Here is a 25,809-nt window from a genome sequence, read left to right on the forward strand (position 1 = left end):
GAAATCAGTGTTACTACTTTTAGGTACACAAAAGCTATAAAACCTAAATCTATTTTCAGTTCACACCCTAAAGCAGGCAGAGAAAGGTGGGCAGCACATTTGTATCACATGGAAATAGTTACAGTAACTTAGAGAACAAGAAGGAACAAAAAGTTCAGGAAGCAGATTTTTAAGGGAATTCTTTTTTAGCACAACTGTCTCTGTCATTGAGACTGTACGCAAACTTACCCATCCGGGGTTTTACTCAGACCTCCCTGAAATACCACAGTTTCTCCAGTCATCTCATGTTTGGCTCTGATAGAAAAGAGGTCCAGTATTAGCATTACACTTGAATACACTGCACACTACGGAACAGGTAATTTTGCTTTACTAACTCAGTAACTTAACAAGTTGTTTCAGTTCCAATCCCACAAAAAACATACAGGTGTGCAAAGCTATACACACTGCAAGGAATGTGATTAACCTTTATCATTTTAACAATAAGGAGACATTATAGCAAGTGAGAGTTTTGCTGTGCAGTCAGAAGGTAGAAAGACAAAATACAGAATGATGGCTTTTTAGTTCTGCCCACACATGAGCCATATAACGGACAACAAATCTCTACACCAAAAAAATATCATTTCCATTCATCGTATTTCTTCCTGCTTGCCACCACTGAATCCCTACACTCCAAGCCTAGGTCTTTACCAGTGAGCAGACAAACCCACACCAGGTTAGACAGCAGAAGTCTATTAAAGAGCATTTCCAACACTGACCAATATAATCTCTAGCCGTGAGTCTTGTAAGACCACTATTTCTCACACTAAAGCTGACAGGCGATCATTAACACCACTTCCTTAGCGAAAGGTACTTTCCAGCACAAGCAAGTCCCCACTTCTGCAACATTCACAATGTGCAGAGCTGCTGCAAGTGGTAATTGTTCTCTGCAATTACACAATGCAGCAAGTAGTAAATCTAACCAAATCCCAACTCATTTGAACTGCTTGAATCAGGACTGACACATTATTTTGAAGCTTTGTTGAATAGAACAAAACCAGAACAACTTCAGTCACAAAATACTCTAAACTGAATTAAGAAATGCCTCAGTTTGACTCTCTGAGAATGGATATTGGCTTGCCCTTGGCCCCAACACATCTCTTTCCGCACAAAAAAAGGCACATTTTTATTCTCATCACACACAACTCAGAGCGCTCCCTCACTGGGTTCTCAGTTCACTGTACCTTTTCCCAGTCATAAGGGTATCAACGAGCGTAGTGACTAGCTCTTGCTGATCCTGTTCACTTCCTAGTTCATATATCAGCCCAAGACCTTTTGAAGCAACATCTTGACTAAGCTCTGCAAGAGATTTTACCAAGTAAAATTCAAGATAAGCACATAAATTAGCAGTACACAAATTTCAAAAGCAAGGTTCAAACAAAATCAGGACATAGCAAACACAGCTCTGTGCTGCACTTCACTGCTCTCCATTTCAGTGCAGATCTAGTCTGTCAAGACAACAAAGTTTGTGTTCTGAAGCATCCATTTGTTCTGAAGGCACAAACCAATTCAAATTAGGTTACATCTTCACGTAAGTATTGTTACTGCAAGTTTTGGAACAGCAAGAAGAGTTCCAAGAGCCACAGGTATTCTGACACGCTGGTGACACCTGAAATCATTCATGATAATACTCTCTTCAGCTTCAGTGAGCTTTGCATAGGCTGCTGGACGCCACTCTTTCCACTAGCTGCCATGGGTAGTGCTGTAAGCCAAAATGTGCTAGCTTGAAGAGGCCTCAGAGTTCCTCAACATGCAGTTTCTGTTCATGTTCATCCTGCTGCCCATAACAGAGCAGAAGTAACACCACTTCTGTTACTACAGTCTGAAGGGGCAACTGCAGTATGCTTTTTAGCAAAACACACAAAAAAGCTGTGCTTCTTACGTGATGCCTAGAAATCACTCCTATTAATGTAAGAAATGGGAAGTTTCTGCAGTCATCTTTTAACGCTGACTGAGTGTAGTTGACTTTCTCCTGTTCCAAGATTCCCTCCAGTCTGATGGATACACACCAAAATACACAATTCTTAAGATACAATAGTACTTACCATCACTATCTGACAGAATTGAAACAAACGCACTCTGAATATCCTTGAGATGAGACTGTAAGATGAGAAAAAAGGACATTATTTTGGATACTTTGTTTAGTCTCCAGGCAAGTTTCTAACAGGTAAACAGAGGCTACTGTATCAATGGAGTTGCCTATTTGAGCTACACCTATGACAAGAACTGCCCTTCTTTCCAGACACACAAGTAGAAGCCTGACTGCCACTCACAGAACAATTAATTGTCCAGCCCACCATATACGTATTCCATGCCATTAGTAAACCACGTATTTTATTTTCCTTGTTTAATACAAAGCAGCAATGCATCATAAATCTGACTTGCAGCCAGATGGGGCTTTCTTCATCCCTGACCTGGTGAGTTTTACCACCTTCCTACAAGGCGCACTGTTTAGATGAGTGCAGTACGTGGCAATGTTTTATATGTAACAGCTTACATTCGCAAAGCAGCTTGTCCCAAAGCTCTTTATCAATACTGGGAGAGCATAAAATGGTTACTTGGTGCCATCACAGTGCATAGTACCTCTGTGCAGATAGAGGTCATTTTGGTTGAGAATGTTTTATTTAGTCCTTGTATAGGACTTTTCACATTCCCTCATTACAGACAAGCACTTGAAATTTAAGGTTCCTGAAGCATACCAAAAAACCACAGTACCTGAAGCACCTAGCTGCTCCTAGGTACCAAAGTTGTGATAAACACCATGAAACAAATGAGTTCAATTGTTCTCCTTCTTCCCCTCCTAGACCTCTCTTAAATATTTTCCAAATATAAATCCTAAACACCATACAGATAGCAATCTCTTCTTCCCAAGGGAAGATGTACTGATACTGCATCTTATAAAAGCTATTTACACTGAGCTTACTCTGACTTGGATGCAAGTCAGATGTTTACAAAGGTGACAAACACCCTTGCTCATCTGCCAGATAATCTGTTCCTCTAGAAACAAAAGACAGGGCATGTCTCAAAAAGACCTAAGTAAGGACTGCACCAGCATGGGCAGAAAAGAGGCAGTAGAAGTGAAGGGGAAGGAAGGAACAGAAACAAGGTAAGAAGCAAAAAATAGGGGCAAGGAGCCAGTGCTAGGAAAAGGTATATTTCTTACCTTAATTGCTTTGTGGGCGCTCAGCTTCTTCACCAATGACAGAAGCCAGATGCAAGCTGCCTGCCTAACGTGTGGGTTGGGACTGATGATGTGCTTATTCAAAATAAGGTCTAGGACCCAGGGAACCACGTCATTCACTTTCAAATCTATATGAAAAAAAATAAAGGTGCAGGGGAGGAGCTTTGAGAATCATCCACACCCATTTAAATGTCAAAATAATGAAAAACCTAATAAACCCAAAAGTACTCAGGTGACACCTTTATCTCTGCTTATCTAGGAAGTCACTGGAGTCACTGGGAAAGGAATAATAGTAGAACAAATAATAGAAGTACAGAATCCTAAACCTTCATGAACATGTTTGAGAGCCTGTGGCCAAAAAGAGGTACCATTCACATTGCCTAAGACTCAGGGCACTACTTTTCTTTTTCTGTTTAGACTCAAAATCTCTAGAGCAATGGCAAGCTTTAATTTTTACCACATGCTCAGCTTTGTGTACACTAGACATCTAAGACCACTCTCACAAAATTAAAATGTGTTTGCAGTTCTGAGGCTGATATTTACAGTTGCCTGATTTGAAGTTAGGACTTTGTCACACTTGTATTTCAATGGGTACAGAATCTTAGTACTTAAATAAAATTTCTGCATTTATTGCATGTAAATTTCACTTAATTGTATCACCTGAAGTTGTTGGGAAACACTTGCAATTTGATTTTATAACCCTATTTTCCTGTTCAGGCTTCAAAATGGTATTTTAAAAGATTTGTGTATTAAAACTCAAAACTAACTCAACACAGCAAACAAAAAAGAAAAACCCAAATACGGAGTCAAGTGGAAATGAATCACATAAGAAGCTATTTAAACAGGCCATGAAATAAAGACTTCTGCCTTCTGAGCAGATGGATGCGACAAGGTAAAACAACCTGTATATAACCACGAACACAAAACCTCTTGCATGTACTGTTATAAATCAAACACCACAGAAATGAAGCTATGGAGCCCAGCGTTAGTCCAGACATTTCCCAACCCAGCCCCTACATTAGGAAGGTGTACCTGAAGGAGGGATATATTCCTCCTCTGTGACCGTCCATGCATCCCGTGCAGCCACCGAGCTGGTTCCAACAGCAGCACTGGTAATAGCTTCACCAACAGTGAACTGCAGTTCTATCTGTTTGGCCTGAAAAACACATCAGAGCATCACTGACAGTACTAACTAAACACACACCTAAACTTCTGGCATGTAATCCACAAAACCACAGTCCATTTCCCTGTCCCAATGTTCAGCACCAATTTACACCAAGATCACTCTTCTGGTGAGCTTCTGAGACTATGCAGCACCTCAGACTGAAGCTGATGGAAAAGGAGGCGATTCCAAACTGTCTGAATTGAATGATGAAAGCTACAACTTCTGCACTTTTTTTAAAGGATATCTTTGACAAAGTATTTACTAGTCTCTGCAGAAGTTCAACTTGGTGAAAAGAAAGAATTCAACAGAATGAAAATAAAACCAAGTTAAAATGATGCTGATAGTGATTAGTGAAAATTACTATGGCTTTAATATATAGGTAGCATTGAAAGAATTTCCTGCAATTCCATCCAGAAGCTGATCTCTTAAAAGATGCAGAAATCTGTTTTTCACATTAAAAGAATTCAGACAGTACTTGCTTTGCTTCACTGTCCTCCTTACACTATTCTCTGAGCCTTCAGGAACAGGATATATACCACTTTTTTGCCATTATTTATGATTAATTTTATGATGTAAGAACTGCTGAGTACCTTCTAGATTGCTTTCCTTATGCTCTAGAAGCACAAAATGCTCAGGCACTTGGTGAATTAAGCCCTTAGCATCCTGCAATCTAAGATAGATTTTTTTTTTTCCAAGTACACCTTTTATAAAGAAGGTTGTAATGTCCCCATGAAGTTACTGGAGAAAAACACTGCACTCAGAAACATCTTTTGAAGTTTGGGTACACAGTATCCTCAGTATTCTTAGTATTCTAAGTATAGTGATAGGACAAGTGGTTAATGGCTTCAAACTGAGAGTAGGTTTCAATGAGCTATTACGAAGAAATTCTTTACTGTAAGGTGGTGAGGCACTGGAAGAGGTCACCCATAGATGCACCAACCCTGGCAGTGTTCAAGGTCAGGTTGGATGGGGCTTTGAGCGACTTGGTCTAGTGTGAAGTGTCCCTGCCCACAGCAGAGGGGTTGGAACTAGAACATCTTTAAGATCTTTCAAATCAAACCATCCTATAATTCCATGGTTCTTGCTTGTTTGATCACATCAGATTGGAGGACTCAGCAAAGCATGCCTGATATTCAACAGCCACTTCTACAATGCAGAATCCTATGTCAGTATCAGCAAGGAAGAAAGGTAAAACAAGCTGTAAATGCAGAACACTAAAAAAGCTCCTTTTATGTAATTTTGTTATCTGGCATACTGGAGTATGTATAGAAGCTCTGAGGTACTGTGAAAGAATGTAGTACACTACAATGATACATACAGATGGATAAGAGATACATATATTCCTACAAGCTTCTAATTCAAGTGAGTCATATCAGCTGATGTAGTTCAGATAAATGTGTATTTATATTACCTACTGTCAGGGTACCTCTGAAGGCCAAAGTACAGGCCTAAGGCATCATTAATGTAAGCTCTGGAGAATTTATATATAGAGTGTGCAAAAAAAAAATCCATAAGCCTCCTGAAGGAGAATGAGTATTTGTCTCAGACTGAGGCAGACACCTGGACTAGCAAGTTTTTAAACTGTGGCATAAAACATTTTACCAGCCCAAAGTCTACTTCTGCTCTCTATTTAAAGGCAGTTTTAAAAAACCCAGAGGCACTATTACAAAAAGACGACTCCCTTTGTAAACCTGGCTCTAGACTACATAAAAAGTATCCAAAGAGAAATACTCACTGTAATATAAAGAATAATACATTGATAGTGTCTCACCTCCACAGAATCCATTAAACCCTGAAGCAGCAGCTTCTGGTGGGGAAAATCTTCATCTCCCACTGGGAAGTAACCTAGTGTTTGTATTGCTCGTTCCTTCATCTTAAATATAAATGAAAAATAACACCATCTTATAACCTTTCTGTAAATCCAGAAGATGCACTTTAAATTCACTATTTCTCATCCTTACTGAAGTTTTACTCAAGGTATCAGAAGTACATACAAGCAGCTTAGATCAATCAGTGCACCCCTTTTCCAAAGCAGATCAGAACAAATGTCCTGTTAGCTTTGAGAATTATTTGCAGGTAAAAGAAGATACTCCCATTTTTCTTGAATTAAAATTAAGACCATTCATATTTTCATCCCTTAAGCCCCTACTTATGACTATAGAAAGCATAAGTGATCAGTGCAATATTAGAAAGACCCTGACCCTAACCAACTCACTAAAGCCAACAAAAAGCCTAATTCCTTTGAAAAACAGGGCTGAGTTCAGCAGATAATATATATACCTAATGAGCATTCAAGAAATTAACAGGAATCATAACAACACTACAAAAATCTTGCCTTATTTGTTTCCTTGCTGGAAGGGATTCTGGCCAATAAGTTTTCAACAAGTTGCAGCTTTGTAAATCCTGTTCCTTCGTTGGGAATTGGCAAGGGGCCATTCCTGCCAATCTCCCCAAGAGCTGTACAAGCACCCACCACAAGGAAGGGAGAGGTGCTGTCCAGAAAAGAACCTACAGGAAAAAGCAAGCCAGGATGACTCAAGTTTTGTATTATTACTATTATTATTATTTAGCAGTGGGCAGGCACTTGTATTTTACCCATGCAAGTAGCAAAGCATTTATCTCCTCTACAGCTGGTAGGAAGCATTATGCTAGAAAAAAAATCAAAATGAAAGGAGACACTGAGAGGAATCTAGGCAACACTCCTCCTGATTGTGTTGGTCTGCATGTTACAAAGTCCACCTAGGTTTTGTTGAAATGTACAAACATCTAATCAGATTACATTCTTACAGGCTGTAAATTCTATCACAAAAATTGAACTCAAGATTACACTATCTATGGGCTGAGTATCTCAGAAAAATCCTTAGTTTGGGGTAGGTTTAAAAAAACCAACTGTTACATGCAGCAAAGTCTTAGGCAGAAAGTTACCTATTGTCTCTGTTGTCGACTTTATAAGTTGTTCTTGTTCCGGCATGACTGCAGTATTTGGTTGATCTATGTCATGTAGCTCCATTGTTCTGATTTTCCCTTTGGCCAAGTACCTTCCTACTGTAAATCCCAAAGCCAACAAGGATCCATGTTGGACCTCCGGGCTCTACAGACAACACCAACAGTGCAAAAAATCTCATTTTCGAAGTAAGTAACACTTTGCACAAAGCACTGATTTAAAAACACATACAGATGGACAAGCCAGATCAGAAGGCACCCAGAAGAATGCAGAGCTCTAACACATAATAAAACAACAGAGAGTTTGATATTGTTAGTACTCTCTGATGAACGGAGTTCTTTTAAGATTAATTAACAAAACTTAAAAAGAGATTTAGGAGCACGGATTATGATTTATCACCAGCACTCACATGCCTAAAGCTACAATTTGGTAGCTAGACTTAAAAAAAACAAAACAAACACACTCTAATAACCAGACATACTCCTAAGGGGACAAAACACACCCTTTGGTAAAAAGCACTAGAGGGGAATTGCCCTAGATTTGCATTGCTAAGAATGAGAACACACCTGACCTATAATGAAGGCAATGCCTCTACAGCTTGGCAGGCCACAAATGGTGAAACCTAATTAATACAATTAAATGTCAAAACCACCAATTTCTCCAATGCTGATTTGGTGCTGGAACTATTTAATGACCATGGCTATTTCTACAACTGAATTCTAGGAAAAGGATTTTGTTTAGAAACAAGGCTGTGAGACTGAAATGCTACCTAACTGAAAAACAAAACAAAGGGAAGGGTGCAGGGGCTTAAACTTGGGTTAGTTCATATCTCTTGATTTTTAACACTACAAAAAAAAGTTGCACCAGTGCAATTGTGCTGCCAGAATGGGATCCTCAACCTAGCTTGGCCACCAGGGACCATTCCTTGATGTGGTCTCACTGCAGCAAAGCCCGCAGAAGATGGGCCCTTCCCCTATCTCCACTTTAGCTATCCATTCACATTGCAGTCCTTACTGAGACACTAGGATCACCACCACCCCTAGCTGTACAGATTCAAGTTGTTTTGTACAGTAGCAGAAAGTCAGAGCTCTTCCTGACTCAGACTCACAAAGGCATGGGAACACCCTGCTCTTTTTCCTTTCACAGTTCACATGGGTGTGTGGGGCTGAAAGCAGCAGTGATGGATTGGGACTCATCTGTACTGGCTTCATGTCTGCAGGAGGTGTGCCCTACACAAAACTGAGCAATGACATGGCTTTGGCTCACAGGCAGAGCCTTCACAGATTGGAAATAAATCATGTTTGTCAACTACAACATAAGGCAAACAGCGCCTCTTGTCAGCCTGTTACCTGAAATGTAAAATGGTGACCTTTTAAGTCCTTCAGAGAGAGTGATACAAAACCATTTTGGGGAAACAGAACCTAGAAATGCTACTCCTTTCCCTCCCTTGCAGGATTCAAGACACACCAGCACAGAAACCTGACAAATTTGTTTTCAGGACTCCTTTTCCATGTTAGCAGGGGCAAAAGAGAGAAATAAGGATAAGTTGAGGCAGGCAAATCCAGCATGTAAAGACAGCTGTGGAGGTCTGCTGAGCAGCCCATGTGGGGTGAGAGGGAAGAAGGGACAGCCCTCACACAGCACAAGACCTTGAGCCGTTGAGGACCCAGGAAGTGACTGTGGCTCAGGAGGGGATGAGCTGAACACTTAACAAGTTAAAAATATTCTCAGTTCTGTGGGTATCTATGTATGCTCAAGAATAAGGGACTGGTAAACAGTGTGAGGTAGGTAGTGTGATCCCTTACCATTCAACAGGATGTGGCTATTTAGCTGGTTTAAACTGGTTAAATACATGATGGTGTTTTGCTTGGGACGTACCGCCAGGAAATCCTCCTACTGACCTTAACAACAGCTTCAGCGATTTATTTATTTAAAGATCAGTGGCACTCACCTACAACAAAAAATCCCTTCTCACCATCCAACTGGAAGTCAGTTAATTTTATGCCCAGATTAAGGTTAATACATCCTGGACACGTGGTGAGATTCATATATCCTATCAGATACATGACATGAGAAAAAACAAGAAGCAGACACAGAAAGGTAGTTACATGGCTGTCTTTTGTCATCTTGATCAGCTGCTCCAAGGACACCCTAAGCTCATCTCCAGACATGGTAGACAGCACTACAGAATAAAACAGGGCTGCAAGCTCACGCATTTCCTCTTTGTTAGTGTTCATCAGGTTCTGTGGGAGTTTAAAAAAAAACAAACCATGAAATATGGAAGCAGCTTCTTACCCAGTCTGTTCATAGAGAGCTTCAATATACAAAGACAATTCTCATGGAGATACATAAATAATTCTTAACTCAGAAACCACTCTTTAAACAGCATTATCACTTAGTAAGAAACAAAGCCCTCAATTCAACAAAGCATTCACTTTGCATTTTGTAGGATGAAAACCACTAGCCACAAGAGGGCCACCCACCAGTTCTATGTCAAAACACGCAGATCAAAGTCCTGGGCAAATTTTATCTTCAGCTAAGAGCTTCCAGGTTTTGCACTCATACTATGCTAAAAAACCCCACACCCTGAACCACTGTTTTTTCTGAGCTGCTGGAGGCTTCCATACCCTTCTTATTAATCAAAGGGAAAAAAAACCCTCAAGAGGGTTAACCGTTTAAATCCAACTGTGACAAAAAAAAACATGTCCAGGAAATTACAGTTCTCGAAGCAAAATTATCTACTTTGCATTTGAGATCTTGTATTGTCTAAATAAATAATTAAACAGTTGAATTTTGGAAGCCTTGGGTAATTTGTTACAATATAATCTTACCTTCATCAGTAATTTGATGTATAATGCAACACACTCCTGTGAAAAATTCACACCCTAATCTTTTAATGCCTTGGGCCACCACAAAGACACCAAAATGAGCCAAGCAAACAAACAAGAAATGATCTGTCAGGCTCATGAAATGTAATGTTAACTTCAACTCCAGCCTGCATCAGATCACATATCTGACTTCTAACAAACCCCTCAACGTGTTAGTTCCACTTGGCAAGGCAAAAACACATGAAATGTGATTTACAACAGTATTTCTGAAACTCAGTACTATCAATAACCACCTCTAGAAGCTTAATTCTGCAAATGGAACTAGGCCAAAGACAAAGAAAGGTTTTCTACAAATGATGAGGAATACTGAAAAAAGGAATGTTTTGAAGTACTCTCCTGGTGTGGTTCATACCTGCATACAAACCACAATGAGAAGTGATAACCTGCACACAGGGTAATGTAGCACAGATATCATCAGGAGAAACTATTAGAACACATTCTAGTGTTTTTTAACCTTGACTAAGTATTTGTTTCTGCCAGATTGCCCCAGTGAAAGCAATGGCAACCTGCAAGACCTACAAAAATCATAGATGTTTGAGGCAAATCATGAAAAAGCAGGGAGCTGTCTGAGAAAAGAATCTAGGGAAACAGAATTCTCTTTGGCTTATTCCCAAGAATGGTATGGGGTTTTTTTGTCTGGGGCTAATAAATAGAAAAAAAACATCTCCACAGAAAGGTCTCTAAAACCACTAGGGACGTAATTAATCTCATCTTCTAAAAAGTCATTCACATCTTCTCACTGAAACATTCACGCTGTTCAAGAATTTCTTTTAACACGTGCAGAATTTTGTCTTCAGTTTTCTTTTGCAAAAAAAAAAAAAAAGGATGACTACCCAGCAGGATAGATGACAGACTACCTAGAACATGTAAGTCAATGAACAAAATCAGTAATACAAAAGAACCAAAAAATAATTTTCCCCATCCTGGTACATATAACATCCTGGTACATATATATAGAACATGAGGTGTTGACTGTGAGTAGAGATACCAATTTCAAATCAAGTGCATGCTTGGAAATAATACTCTGCTTCACCATGGGAAATGTGCCAGACTTTGCTAATGCCAAATCCCATCCATCCCCCTAAAAACATTAAAAAAAGGGTTTTAAAGGGTTTTCAAAATACCTTAATCCAATCCATTTTGTCTACAAATCTGGTGGCTAGTTTTTCTGGATACACTGAAACAACTTCTAGAAGACAATACATGACTGGCAAACCTAAACAATAATTCAAGAACCAGGGTGTTAAACAACTCCAGCATTTACAACAATGTAACATTCAGTGCTAAAAAGAGGTAAAGAAGCATCAGGCTTTCCAGGCATTTATTTGTAATTCACTAACAGTAACAAATACAGAATAATAGGGTATAATATTTCTCAGACATATTAGGGAAACTAATAAAAGGAAACACTCTGCAATTTGCTCTAAATGCATTCAAATGTTTTAGACTACACCTGTGGTAGATAGGCTATCTATCAGAGAAGACAGCAATCACTGGTGAGGAAGTTGTTACATACAATGGCTTCACAATTTTACACTATTATGTCAACTGATGCTGCAATTTTAAAGCCTTGCTTTCTCCCACCTACAAAATAGCACAGAAGAAAGCAAGTTTAAACTAAATAGTATTCAGTCCATGTTTCAACTCTGTAATTGCTGAAGCCAAGTTCAAAGCACAGGACAACTCATTTCTAGTTAGAGAAGACACTTAATTCTTCAGGATACTGCTGCACACAGCTTCTTACCTCCAACACCAGCTAAGAGCTGCTGAAGAAGGCCGATATATATATGTACAGGGTTGGTTTCTGCACTTTTTGAAGAGGAGGAGGAGGAGGAAGAGAAAGATATGTGGTTGCCAGACATGAGGTTTCTTATGTAACGTCCAATGGCTGGAGCATGATCTTGCATGTCTGCCAAGCTCTGTGAGGTTGGCACCACACCAGCACTGTGAGCAAGACACATCCGCAGATAGAGAACTATCTAAGTAGAGAAGATAAAAACACATGATCCTGAGTCAAAAACCATGCAGGAGACAAAAGAGCAGACAATGTGCTGTATCCAATGTAATCAAAACTGGATAGTTTTTTCTTTTATCAAATATAGACAGAAGAGTTAGTATCGAGACAGGAACAAATACAGTATAACAAATCTTAGGACCACTTTCTGCAATATGCCTGTGTAAGTAGACAACCCTACATCACTCTCTAAAGATTAAATCATATGCAGACTTTTGGTTTATCATCAGCTGATGCAATTCCTTGCAGGCAGTTCAGCCTGTACCCTATACCAATTTGGCATGTGTACAAACGCAACTCAACACATTGCTAACACAGATCTCACTTCCCATCTCGGTTTGTCTTTAGAGATCACTGAAGCCTGGGATTCTGTTAGAAAAAGAGCCCCAGGGAACATAATGGGACCTCTGCACAAGACTAGTATCTAATGTTATTAATATCTAATGCTATTCCATTAGATATGCTGCAGAAAGCAGTGGAGCAACCCTCTAATGAACATTCCTCCCAACCCCCCGATGAAAATCCTGCTCAGAATACCATTTAAGGACAAAGGATGGAGAGTTAATCCCAACATCTATTTCAAAGAATTTTAGAATGTAGGGTGACTTATGATAGCTGTTAGCTTCTTATGCTGTCCTCTAGATAAATAATGGTATACATATCTGAGGAAGGAAAACCAGACACTTACCTCCCCAAATGTGGCAGGATTAAAAGGCAATGCTGCAGTTCCAGTCATATATTTAGCTGGGGTTTTCATTCGGTGAGAGGCCTAAACAACAGAGTATATTAAGAGTGGAACATTCCCATAACAGACCCATAACAGCAGAGATGTTGGGAAGGTCAGTGAAATTTTGCTGATATGACTGTGTTAATCCTCCTCTTAGCAACTGAAAATGTGTAACAGCTCTGTAACAAAAAGGGCACAGTGCACTTGGTAACAGTCAGGTTGATCTATTTTACATCCATATCAATTCAGAAATTGGGAACTCCAAATGCATGAGAGGGAATATCAGGGGAGGCTGAAGGAGCACAACATTCTGTCTTCCTTTCAGGGAAGAAAGAAGCACTTTAGAATTTAAAAGTAAAGTACTTCATGAACTTCCAAACTCTGAGGCTCCCCCCGACAGGCAGCCAGAAAGCTTTAAAATAGCAGGTCTGCCTGGAGAGGTTGCAGAACAGCCAGACTTCCCCAGTCCTGGGAGGTGGGAGCCCTGTGCTATGTCAGCCAAGCCTGGGGAGTCTCTCAGACTGAGACAGAGGGAATCTCTACCTGCTACATGGAAGGCTGCAGCAGCAAGTGAGCAACTCCTTTCCATGTAAATGTTAGTTCTGACAAGCAGGAATATGCCAGCAGAAAAACATCCAAACAGGAGGTTTTAAGTGACACCCACTGCAAATGTTGCAGAAAAGTAATATGTATATATCAAACAGGCAACATGCACATCAGTGGTAGGGCTTGATTCAGTCAGGCAGCCTTGTACTTGAGTGAACACACAAGGCAGTTGCAGAAGACAACAGATCCTCACTCCCCTCAACACACCATGATCTTTTGCAACACTAATTTCAATGATATCCAGAATTATTAAAGAAAATCTGATTTAGTGAACAGAGAGTGACTCCCTTGAGGAATGGTTTCCCTCCCATACCCAGCAGATTGGTCCTACTCTTTCACATGTATTTTTCTTTCAGAAGGAGAGAAGGATCATGCTAAATCATGAAGTCATTTTTCATCTCAGCCAGCTGTGCCAAGCAATGCATACAGACTTCTCAAACATGTCCCAAAGTCACAGATTATTGACAGTATGTGAAAAATCACACTTTGAGATAACTAAACAAATAAATATACCTCCAGGATTTTTAAATACACCGTCAGGACATGTAAAGAAGACTTGAAAACTGCTTGAAAAAAAAATTTTAATTCCCCCGTGATTGAGGGACTCTTACTTTTCTCAGCAGTGACTAAACTACACTGATCTATAATTATTTAGTGACATTACAAATGTTAAGGAAAATTTTAAAATTAACTGCAAGAGGACAGCATTTAAGAGTGTTATCTAAAACTCAATCCTGGCTTCTTAATTTTTCAGTATCTATTTAAATAGCCAGGATTCTTGATAAAAAGCAAGTTTTCTTATAGAACTTCAAATACTTCAGCGTATTAGTAGAGTACAACACCATCAGAGCACACATTTCACAAGAAATATCTCAGGTGTAAGAGCTCTGTTATCACAGATCTCTTGCAAAATCAGATGTGCTTTGACATTACATACTTCTGACAATCTTTTAAAAAGCAGGCTATCACAGGAAAAAATACTGTTAGTGACTCTCCACATCTCCTTCACTGCTTATAAGCCTAGTATAGCTACTATACACAGACTGTATTTTAACACTTCTCCAGATGAGCTCTCAGGGCAAACAGATGTGACTAAACTGAGTGGCAGAGTTTTTGGCATGTCCTTCCACTAAACTCATGAAGGGCTGTTTACATGGCTATTATTCCAAGAATTGCAATGAAGATGAAAAATTAAGCCTTTAAGTCAACAAATCAGACTTCTTCACTTGTTCTAGTATCTTCTTTCCTAGCCTAGGATTTTTTTTTAATGTATATTATTGTTAACTGGACCAAATAAAAAGTAGTCTTCTTGAACCTCCAGGGACTGTGTTTGTGAAACATGCTGGATTATAAGCCTTGAAAACTCAATTCCTTGGTTCCACATATCATCTGCACAAATTGCAAGAAAGTAAAACATTCCTTTTGTTAAAAGCTCTGCCTCGCTACTTAACACTTGGATCTGTTGCAATTACTGACAGCAGAAAGTGATGACAAGTGGTAATCTTGGCAATAAAATACTATGTGTGGTCCTCACCCTGACTTTATTCCTTGGGACAGCTGTGGGAAACAGACATAGGGAAGGCAAGACCACACTTACCACATGCCTGAACATCATGCATCTATTTGTCATCTACTGTAACAGAAGCACTGTATACCTTGTCTTGAATGTAATGGACCATTTCAGGGAAGGACGGCATCTGCTTCCCAGAACTCTCCTTTTCGTTTTTTCCAGAAAATGTTCTCAGTACCCGCTGGGCTTCTCCATGTACCTCCTCCCGCCTTTCAGAAGAAAAGATGAGAAACAGACATTATATACACAGAACAAACAGCCTTTAATGAGCAGTAAGAAGTGTTAGGAAGCTGGGGGAGAGAGACCGGTTTTTAAATGAGATGTTGGGAGGGTTTTTTGAAAGGAAGGGAGAAAAAAATCTTTAATTACAACTTCTAATGATTTGTTTATTTTAGAGACGGGAAAGAAAAAGGGATAGTACTGAGTTCTCCTTCCAAAACTGTCTGGATGAGCTCAGTTCTGTTCCTCTTACATCCTTCTAATGCTCACCAACAGTTCCTGCTTCCCACATCCTTTTTTCCTACATGCTACTTCTCCCTATCACTTCCTACAGTCAAGCTTCAGCTGCCACCTACCAGGTTCATCATTGTCTACTTAATAGCAGATAACTACTCTTGAAACAGTGCTGACACTGCAATGACAGAGCGGGTTGTTGCAACTGATCTGTTTAGCTTTCTTTAGTTACACAGTAGCTACTCACATCAAAAATTTAGTAATTAAATTGGAAAAAAAACCCCCACCACTTACACTGCCATAACAGAAAACTGCAAATTAAATGATTACTGTAATTTAACAAGTCAGCTACTCCTCAGGAGAGAGTGGCAACTCTCAAAACTGCATGTTAACTCCCTGCAAATACAAGCTAAAAATAGACTGACAGAATTTGCCAGGAAAAAATAATTTCTAGACACTGCAAAAGTGATTTCACTTAATGTATTTTTACTTTTGCAATTGCAACTGATCATTAATATGAAGTGCTTTAGTGACAGCAGTTCATCTGAAACAATCTAAAGACTGTCACTGAGTATAGTAACAGGTCTCCACAGAAGTGTCAAGAATGTGAAGTTTAATTTCCAAATACCATATTTTATTTTCTTTGAGTTATTTATGTGCAAACTTACACACACATATATGTACATGCATTTGTATTTAATCCAAATATATGTTGAATGCATATACAGTGTGTATGAATATGCATATATATATATATACACATATTTATATATATACCCACACACATATACACATACATACATACATACATATATATATATATATATAGGAGAAAATAATTCATAAAGGAAAACAACTTACGGGTCTCCCGCAGCTAACAGGAGTAAGTATCTGGAAGGGATATGATCTGGAGGGAACACTGTGCTAGCAAATTTTACAGCCACTTGACGTACTTGAACTTCAGGCTTAAAGGGAAAAGACACAAAAGTATGGTTGAGTTTTAAATGACAGCAGTAATGACTTTCACTCATCACTTGTACATCATCAGTCATTTGTTTTGTCCTCTGGTACCAACATGATTCAAAAAGTTTAGACATTTTGAGACACTATTCATGCTTACTCTTCATATGGCAGGAGACAGGGCAAAGAAAATCTAACTTCTCATATATACACAAGTGGGCAATTAAATGTTTAATTAAACACGTGCACACTTTGGGGAATCATGCTAATTCTTGAAAAACTGAACTGCTTCATCCAGGCAGTTTTGAAATGAAACTGACATATATCATCTAGCCACAGAAAACAGAGTTACACGTTGGATCAGCATAGCCAGAGGTGGGAAAGAAACATCAGCTTAGGGTGCTCATTCTGTCTGTAAGGTACAGATAGTCTCAAAAAGGTACAGCCTGGAGATTTAGATCCCTTAAGCAAAAGAGTTATCAGCATGAAAATTATCTCTTAAACTTAAGAAATACATACACCTACACAGTCAGTCTGAGTACCCATGCAAACACAGAATATACAAAACACTCACTCTTTCGGAAAATCCAGACTTCTGATGTATTCTGAACACAAACAAGCTATTCAAAGTATGGATCAGTCAAGTCTGGTTTAGTCAAGACTAAGCTCCTGGAGAAGTTCACAGGTGCCTTATGTCAGATACCACATAGCACAGTGAAACCCCACTTAGCAGCGAATGATCCTTTCTACCAAACTCTCAATGTCCCAAAGCATTTCAGAAGACACTGTCCTTGAAGCACCTACTTCTTGAAGTTTTCTAAGGAGAAGACTACGAGAAACATACAACGCAATTGCAATGGATTTGTTTCTTTGCTAAACAGAACACAAATAAAGAACTGCAGTGTTACCTGCCTTGCAGTCATCAGCCCATGCTAAAAATATTTTATCTGAGCATACACAGCCTGCCTTCTCCTAGACAGGCCAATACATTCAGTAAGAAAAGGAAGACATGCTCCAGGAAGTATCTAACAGGAACTGTCAGGAAACAGGAAGACAATTAATAGCTCTTTTTTTAAGGCATGTGATTTTTACTCCACTGAAAATACCTTTATTAAGTAAGAAGCTACAAGAGCTTCCATCAGGGTACGCTGGGCTCCTTCCAGGTTACTATATGCTCCAACCATCATGGACAATGCCTCTTGAATGGCAAGCCTAGTATCAGCATCCTCCTGCAGTACAAAACCAAGAGGTTTCACTTTACAGTGCATAGTGTCAAAAACTGAGCAAAATCAGAAGAAAACACTAATGATTTCCCAAAGCCCCATCAGCACCCACCTTGCACAAGGCTTCGAAAAACTGCTGTACCAGTGCTATATCCTTGGTAAAGAGCTGAGGCATTCGGCTGAAACAAGATATTTTAATCCATGAAGCTTTTGTTTTTTAAATTGAAATGCTTCACATTTCATTGGTCTTCCCCTCATTCCAAATTTTAACTGTCAAACAATCACAGCCAGCACAGAAAGTTTGCTCTATCTTAGCCATATCCACCATAAAGCAGCAAATTCTCCCTCCCTTAACACAATTTGGAAAGCGAGACATTTTATGGACAACCACTTAAATCACCAGCACATGACTTAACATACCACGTGCCTAGCTTCACGCCCTCTGGTCTTTGCTGCACATTCCTTAAATTTATATTTCTAGCAATCCAGAATGTGGAACCATTTCTTAAATACTGTGCAAAATTCATGAGCTTCCATTAATCACTGCTAGAGAAGCTATCAGCAAAAAACATATTTCTTTTACATTTCTAGAGTTGTCACAAAAAGTGCTTTTCTCTGCACCATGCACTCAACTGCAAAATTGGCAGGTGGCATAAAGCTCGCTGCTGATAAATTAACTGATTACTCTGGAAAAATTATCCAATGTCCCATTGTTCAAATGATGCTTCATTTACCTGGAGAGCTTTCCAACCGCTGAATATGCCATTGATAGCAGTTTTGAATCCTTGAATGATAAAACAATAAATAAAATTCAGCAAAACCAGAAATACATACAGGTATATCTTTTATAAATAAACATTTACTTTAAAGCCTGTCCTGAAAGTGCTCAGCCTTCATGGAAAAAGAATCCTAAAACATAAAATATTTCTATCCGAGAATAAAAACATTAGATAGAAACAGAGGGATCTTTTGTCCAAGAAACAGAGAAAACATGAATCTCTCTTCTGGTCTCAGCTAACTACATTTTATTTCAAGAAAAACAGATAGGGCGATTTGGTGAGTATATGAAACAGTAGCAGAGGGACAGAAACCTTCCACTAGATCTGAACAGCAACCATAAACAAAGGAAGCTGTTTGCACAATGGATCCTTTGGATGACCAATATAGCATATTTATACACATGGGCTTACTTCCTTTTTCATTCCCTTCCCAATGGCAGGGAGTCCCATGCATTCAAATGCCAACTCAGGCCAGAAGGTCACATCCAAAGCTCAAACAAAGCAGCAAGAAGCTCAAATCTGCAGAAGAGATGATCTGCAACATCAGCCCTTTCTAAGGTACATGTAGGAGCATAATGGAGAATTTGACTTTTGAAACAGCACTGGAAATAAATAAAGATTGGCATTGCAGTTCTGTTTGGTAACACCCTTCCCATAGTAATACCATCCCTGGACATACAGGATGGAATGTATTACAAGCTGGCCTATACAGCTGCTTAACACAATGGGATTAACATCCAGAGTTGAAGTCCCTGTGTTTTCCAGAGTAAGAGCAGCTAGATACTACTTTGCCTTCCCTCTTTATATTACTAAAACTATTGTTTCCTGAGATTTTGCAATTGGTGCCCAAGCACATATATATAGGTGCTAAATAAATAAAACAGTTTTCCTATATAGCATTTTAAAATATTTGCTTCTCTTCCAAAAAAAAATTCTTAAAATGTATCCTCTGGCAGCCTCTCAAGCGAACACACAAAAAAATTCATCAGTTTCCATCATAAAGGTATTTATCTTTTGCTTGTATTCACACGAAGAATTATAGTAAAGAATTTTTAATCTTACCTCTTTGTATTCATTGATCAGCTTTGTAAGTCCATTTAAAAGCATTGGACCTAATGGCTTTATTTTACTCTCTGGACAACTGCAATTAGAGAAACCAACAAAATATTATCTTTTGGATCCCTGAAAAGCATCTTCTCTAGTATCACTTTTTTCGACTGTGTTAAGGTGAGAAATTACAACTTATTGTGTGCAAGCACAGACACACTGAGCTTTCAGGATTAAGTAAAAAAAATCCCCTACATTCTCCAAGTTTTAGTACTCATTAGTTCAGTTGTATCTTTATTAAACAGAGTGGCTTCTAGGCAAATAGCTAAAAAACATTGTTCTTTCTGAACTACTTACATGATACAAATATGATGCACAAACTGCAGTGACAGACTTCTCAGTTTTGCATTTGTGTTTGCACCGAAGAGTCCATCATATACCACCTGACCAAAAGGAAGAAGGAGCAGATTAGAGAGTGTCTGGCTCCACTTTCCAAGATTTTCATTCCCCCTCTTCTTTAAACACTGTCATCAATAACAATGCTTCCCACTGCTAAGTACTGGAGAAACTGTATCATCAAACTGATTAGGAAGAGTAGATTTGGAAAATAAGCATCACCTGAATGTTAGCTGGGAACATTTCTGCAGCCTGCCGGGATCGCAGAAGATGAGGAACTATCTTTAATTTAACACGGGTGCTGACTGACTCTCGTTTCATTTCTGGTTTCAGAACAGATCCCTGCAGAAACAGAGATGAAATAGTGTATCTTTGGACACCAGTATATTTAAGTTAGCTAAATTACTTTCTGCTGCTAATCAGAACACACTGGCACAGAGAAAAAAATATTCAAATAGCATAAATGTTCAGTAAAAGCAGAGACCAAAGGAAGTGATAGATTTAAGAAATACATATATATGTTTTCAAAAAAGTAAGACAACTAAAATTACTTCTTTAGCAGCTAAGAGGATAGACAATTGTGAAGGCAAATTTTACCTCCTTGGTTTTCAGTGGTATATCCCCAAGATACACTTTATACATTTTGCTGATGATAGCAGGATTGTTCCAGTCAATTAAACTGAAGAAAAAAAAACACATTGAAAACCAACATGTTATGATTCCAACCTTTGACTGTTTCTTAAAATACAGCATTTTGCATCATATTAATATTCTTCCCAAAGTTTGAAAAGAAGTCCTCAGTTTGACTTCTAACCACTTTTCCCACATACATGTAATACATAGTCATAGAGAATGTGAAGTGATCACACTTTCACAATTTCTGACAACATATCAAATAATTTGTGAGAAACCTACATGCTCCATCTCTCCCACTGAAACAAGACATACAGACCACAGTCATCTCCCAATTGAATACCGAATGGTAATCTGTGAACTAGCATATATTTCTCATAAAAGACATTCAGCATTACATATTAACATGTATTTTGTCCACACAGTTATTTTTCTCTCTGGGCAAAGAATACCAACACAGAAGGAAAGATAAGACAAGCAGCAAAGGAGAGACCAGCTTCCTTAATCAGCCTTCATCATTTAATAGCATCATCTCCACTGTCATGACTGAGATACATGAACAGACTTCAGATGCAGAAGATTTCACATTACAAATTTGACTCCAAGTTAAATAGTCCTACAGAAGCCACCTACACATTTCAAAGACAGGCCTGTCTTGCTCCAACCTCCTACATGAGCCAGCAAATCTCCCACTGTCAGTGTCTCAGTAAAGAGTACAAACAGCCATTACTCTGGCTTCCTGATGAGTTAAAGACAAGCATTGTCTTTAGATGATGAAAGGTGAACTGCAGGTGAGCAAAAGTTTCAATAATAACAACAGTGTTTGCCAAACTTTCTAGACTATGATCCATTTCACAATTAATCTCTTCATTCTCCTAATAAATTAAATGAAAGCATACTTTTCTGGGAATCATTTACTAAAGCCTTATTGACAATTGATAATCCACAGAGGGCAGTGTGGAAACCCCTGATATTCTTCATGATTTGGTATGAAAATGGCTCAAAAGCAATACCAAAAATGATCAAAGCCGCACAGCTAAAGCTGTCAGCTCTGGAGCCAAGTGACATTTCCTGTTGCAAGACAACAAGCCTCACCATACCCAGCCCAGAGGGAATACATGGCAGCTTCACAGGTATACAGAGGACTTTAGCCTTCTTCCTCTCAAGCACAGCCTCTCTGGAGCACTACATACATTGCAGCTAGCTGTGTCAGGAATACTAACACCATCTTTTTCAACCATCCAGACCTTACCTTTGCTTGCTCTTTAGTTCAAGGTCTGCTGCAGTGGCAACACTGTGTCTTGTATCACTGGAGGCTACAACGAGGTGTATAACAGCTTCAAGTTCGGGCACTTGCTCAGCTTCAATGAACTTCACTATCCCCAGCTTACACTGTTCAATACCACGGAAAGACAGTGTTACTGACAAGAAAGCGGATGTTACAGTAACTGTAGCAGCTCAGCTGTCTGAAATCATGGCTTCTGCTCGCTCAAGGAGAAATTCACATGCTCTCCATCTCTCCTAGCTTGCCTCCTGCCACAGCAGTCATCTGCAGCAAAGTATCGGCATTACCATGATACTCTGTTACACCACTGCTAAAAAGGGATGCTTCAGAAACAGAAGACACTGTTGCAACCTTTGAGAGTAAAACTCGAGTAGGCTGCAGTCATGACTGATTCCGAGCCACCTTCCTCCCCACCCCACCACAGCAAAATTCCTCAAGGCATCATGCAAAACTCCCCAATAAATTCCCTCAGGGTAACTAAAGGCCTGGTCAGAAACAGTTACATATTTTCCCCCCGGCTTTCCATTCCACCATCTGCAACCATCCCTGTTACCACCCACAGTTCACCAAGGACCAGCCCCACAGCTCTAAATACCTGTTCTAGCAACTCTGGTGTCCATGGACTATCTCCAATTACCCTTTTGGCTGCGTAAAAGCTCATCCCTGGAGGTGGTTGAGGGATTCCAGGACCTTGGACACTACTTGATGAAGATCCCTGGGCCGAGGGCACATTTTGTCGACTTTGAGATTCATTCAATACAAACCTAAGCAGGCAGGGAAAGACATTCATTAGAGCCTTTACCAATCGACATTACCAGCTGAATTAGATTCTGGAATGGAGAAAGACATATAACATGTCCAGCTTGATGTATTTTTCTTTAATTAATCCCATAACTCTAACATAAGACAGAATTTGAGGCTTGGCTACCAATTATCCCAACATATTCTGCAAGAGCCATAACAATGTCATTGTACAGGAAAACAAACTTCAGTTTTGAAAGGGAAAGGTCCACTAGCATTTCCAGAAAGAATTATTGGGTTAAAAACTAGAAAAAATTATCTGTTTTGTATTAGAAATAAATACTCATTTAGTACTACATTTCATGCTAAAAGCTCCAACAACATTTGTATGATTCCTACAAAAACCACAAACCCAGCAATGAAAATAATGAAGCATATGCAACACAAGTAGCAGGAAACAAACCCTGATATAAAAAGATAATAGATGAGATACTGTCTTGGAAAGTGGCAGTTTTAGTACTGGGCAGGGAAAGAAAGCAAAAATAAAAAGATGAAGTTTACAGAGCCTGGTCTTTTGTAAGACTGGCTAGTCTAGATGCCCTGTGCTCATCTCCATGCCTTCATAAAAGCCACCCCACCTCTCCATGTATCCTTGGAAGCTGGTCAACACAATATGGCCTCAAAATTGGAGCACAGAGACCAAAAAGAATTCTTTTGCTCCAGCCAGCCCCCCTTTCTGCATTCAGCACACAGGCAACCAAAAGAGGAAAACAATCTCAATAACAAGATTTCATTCCGAGTCTCATTAGTTAAAACTTTGAACACTTCATTATGAGCTTTAAGCCCTACAGTTAAGCTTTCTGGTTGCTTCACTGCAGCAAACTGGCAAGGCTAATTCATAATCGGGCAATGACAGAGCAAGTTCTAACGAGCACAAATTAGCTGTAAACCACTGCAAAAAGGCTCACCCCGGGGAGCAAGACTTCAAAAAACAGACACCCAGAGCCACAGGCTAGGTCAAGACATTCTCTGAGCACCTTCTGGAAAGAAAATTAAAACTTTCACCTCCTACTTGCAGCATCTCTGAGTATTTTCTCAGAGGTCTCTTCCAAACTAAATGATTCTGTGATTTAAAAACTCATGCTTCGCCAGAGTATTAAAGCGTGGAAGGGAGTGAAGACTCACTGAAAAGCCCAAGGACTTCAACTGTTGACAGTACAGCCACAGATGAAGCTAAGAGCAATTAACCTGGGTCAGCTGAAAAGAGTGAACCATGAACAGAACAGGCATTCTAAACTAAAAGCTACAAGATTCTGTATATTCAAACAAAATGGAAGCGGTCCCCAAAATATCTGATGGGGAGCACGGCCTCGAACAAAGCTACACGGTGAAAGCTCATGTGCTCACTATTTCAAATTCATTCCTTTAGGTTAATCCACTCACATGAGCAAGAATTATGAGCTCAAAAAAATCATACTGGCACCAATCCACTTTTACTGCCAGAAAAAATAGAAATGTGTTCTACCATCAAAATTATTTCTATTTTCTTTCCAAGCAAAAGCTCCCTTAGCAATACAAAGACACAAAAACCAGCGGAAAAAACACTTTGAGAAAGTACTGATTTTAGACACCAGAGGTTCCTAACAAGCAGTAATCAGTAAATTCAAGTTGCTCCATATATTCTTCTTGCTTTCAAAAACAGTGCTCACACTAAGACAACATCACTGCAGTTTGAACATTTTTCACCAGAAAACAGACAAAAGACAAATCTTATTCAAAGGTTCAGCTCTGGAAAACATAAATTTTTAGAAATTATTCTTGCTTATGACCTTGGAGGAATAAGTCTTAAAACTCAACTGCAGAAAGATGAGCACACATCTTTGTCAGGCTTCTATTTGAAAGGCCTGGCTATTTAACAGATAGCTCACGTGTCTCATTGTTTCACTTTGATCTCAAAAGAGGTAAGGACAGAATAGTGTAACACCTAATTAAGTAGAAAAGAGATGTTTTGTAAAATAAGGAAGATGGTAATCTGGTTCTTAAAATTATCAACTTCCTTTCTACCTTTCCACTGGCTTCACTTGAGCCAGGAAGTAACAGCATGCTTTAAATGAGTTTTCAAGGGTGTAGTTTATACTGTTTCACACATAAAGAACACAACAGTGCTAGAGAAGACTGGTATCAACTCACCCATAAGGCATAAGAAGAACATCCAACATAAAGTCCAAAAGCAACTGTACAGTCTTTGGTTTTTCAGCAAGATTAAACGGAGAAGCTGCTGCTTTCAGTGGTTCAGCAGGGTATTTCATGTGAAAAAGGGTTGGTATTAGAAGATGCAATAGGCTGAAAAACAATTATATTTACTGCAACCATTTTAAAAAAACACACTTGTTTATTTATAACATACAAGACAGAAACCTTTTACAACAAACCTGGTCCTTAATAGCAAAAAAAGAAAATATTAACAAAAGTATAATATATTCACAATCCAATAGCCTCTATTTTACTATCTGATGTACTTAAAAATGGAAACCAGAAGATAAATTAGGATTTTTCCTTAAAATGGAACATATTTGTCTGCATGCATGCAGATATTTGGAGAGACAGTCTCTGCATTGGTCCAGATTTTTGACAGTGTCATAATTCTGCCACAAAATACAATCTGGGACTGTCTCATCCTTAAGAAACACTGGCAAACACAGTGGTTGTATACCAGTACAGCCAAATTTTCCAAAGCTCTCTTCACTCATGTACTTGCTTTTTTGACACAGAAAACTCATGCTCCCAGGGGCTACAAGTATTTTCACACTAATCTCATGAATGGAAGCAAGATTTTACTGCAAGGCCTTTCAGTAGGGTCATTTTTTAAATACTTGTATACCATCACAGTATGTAGAGTGAACGAAGACATCATTTTAATGACATTTTCCAATACCAGCACAGTGGAAACTCATCTCCATGTAGATAAGAACCAGGCCCATCAATAACAGTTTTCTAGAGGTTCTTAGTATACAGCAGCTCCCAAATTTGTCTTCTTTTTACTTATTACAACTTAGCTAAAATTTCTACTTACTCGAAACACAGACCTCTTATCATATAGGAAGTCTGCTGCTGCAGATCCTCTATATTATTACAGCATTAGACGATAAGAATTTTTTGTA

General features: G+C 39.0%; 1 protein-coding gene across 4 annotated transcripts in view; it reads right to left on the reverse strand.

The window, feature by feature from the left end:
* The window catches only part of ECPAS (Ecm29 proteasome adaptor and scaffold), a 60,370-nt gene that overhangs the window by 20,389 nt on the left and 14,172 nt on the right, over positions 1-25,809 (reverse strand). For 3 of the 4 annotated variants that reach the window (XM_069002395.1, XM_069002396.1, XM_069002394.1), the window contains exons 5-28: positions 24,839-24,991; positions 22,503-22,671; positions 21,875-22,014; positions 20,587-20,668; positions 20,212-20,331; positions 19,951-20,036; positions 19,609-19,687; positions 18,502-18,551; positions 17,880-17,946; positions 17,651-17,773; positions 16,446-16,549; positions 15,217-15,340; positions 12,917-12,997; positions 11,959-12,193; positions 11,339-11,430; positions 9,435-9,569; positions 7,308-7,473; positions 6,718-6,890; positions 6,154-6,255; positions 4,250-4,373; positions 3,200-3,345; positions 2,082-2,136; positions 1,221-1,335; positions 229-294 (exon numbers count right to left, since the gene is read on the reverse strand). In XM_069002395.1, coding sequence (XP_068858496.1) covers positions 229-294; positions 1,221-1,335; positions 2,082-2,136; positions 3,200-3,345; positions 4,250-4,373; positions 6,154-6,255; positions 6,718-6,890; positions 7,308-7,473; positions 9,435-9,569; positions 11,339-11,430; positions 11,959-12,193; positions 12,917-12,997; positions 15,217-15,340; positions 16,446-16,549; positions 17,651-17,773; positions 17,880-17,946; positions 18,502-18,551; positions 19,609-19,687; positions 19,951-20,036; positions 20,212-20,331; positions 20,587-20,668; positions 21,875-22,014; positions 22,503-22,671; positions 24,839-24,991 — 2,787 coding nt within the window. The remainder of the gene's footprint in view (positions 1-228; positions 295-1,220; positions 1,336-2,081; positions 2,137-3,199; positions 3,346-4,249; positions 4,374-6,153; positions 6,256-6,717; positions 6,891-7,307; positions 7,474-9,434; positions 9,570-11,338; positions 11,431-11,958; positions 12,194-12,916; positions 12,998-15,216; positions 15,341-16,445; positions 16,550-17,650; positions 17,774-17,879; positions 17,947-18,501; positions 18,552-19,608; positions 19,688-19,950; positions 20,037-20,211; positions 20,332-20,586; positions 20,669-21,874; positions 22,015-22,502; positions 22,672-24,838; positions 24,992-25,809) is intronic. The other variant, XM_069002397.1, reaches the window with a different exon arrangement.

The sequence above is a fragment of the Aphelocoma coerulescens genome (assembly GCF_041296385.1).
Source record: "Aphelocoma coerulescens isolate FSJ_1873_10779 chromosome Z unlocalized genomic scaffold, UR_Acoe_1.0 ChrZ, whole genome shotgun sequence".
Classification (NCBI taxonomy): domain Eukaryota; kingdom Metazoa; phylum Chordata; class Aves; order Passeriformes; family Corvidae; genus Aphelocoma; species Aphelocoma coerulescens.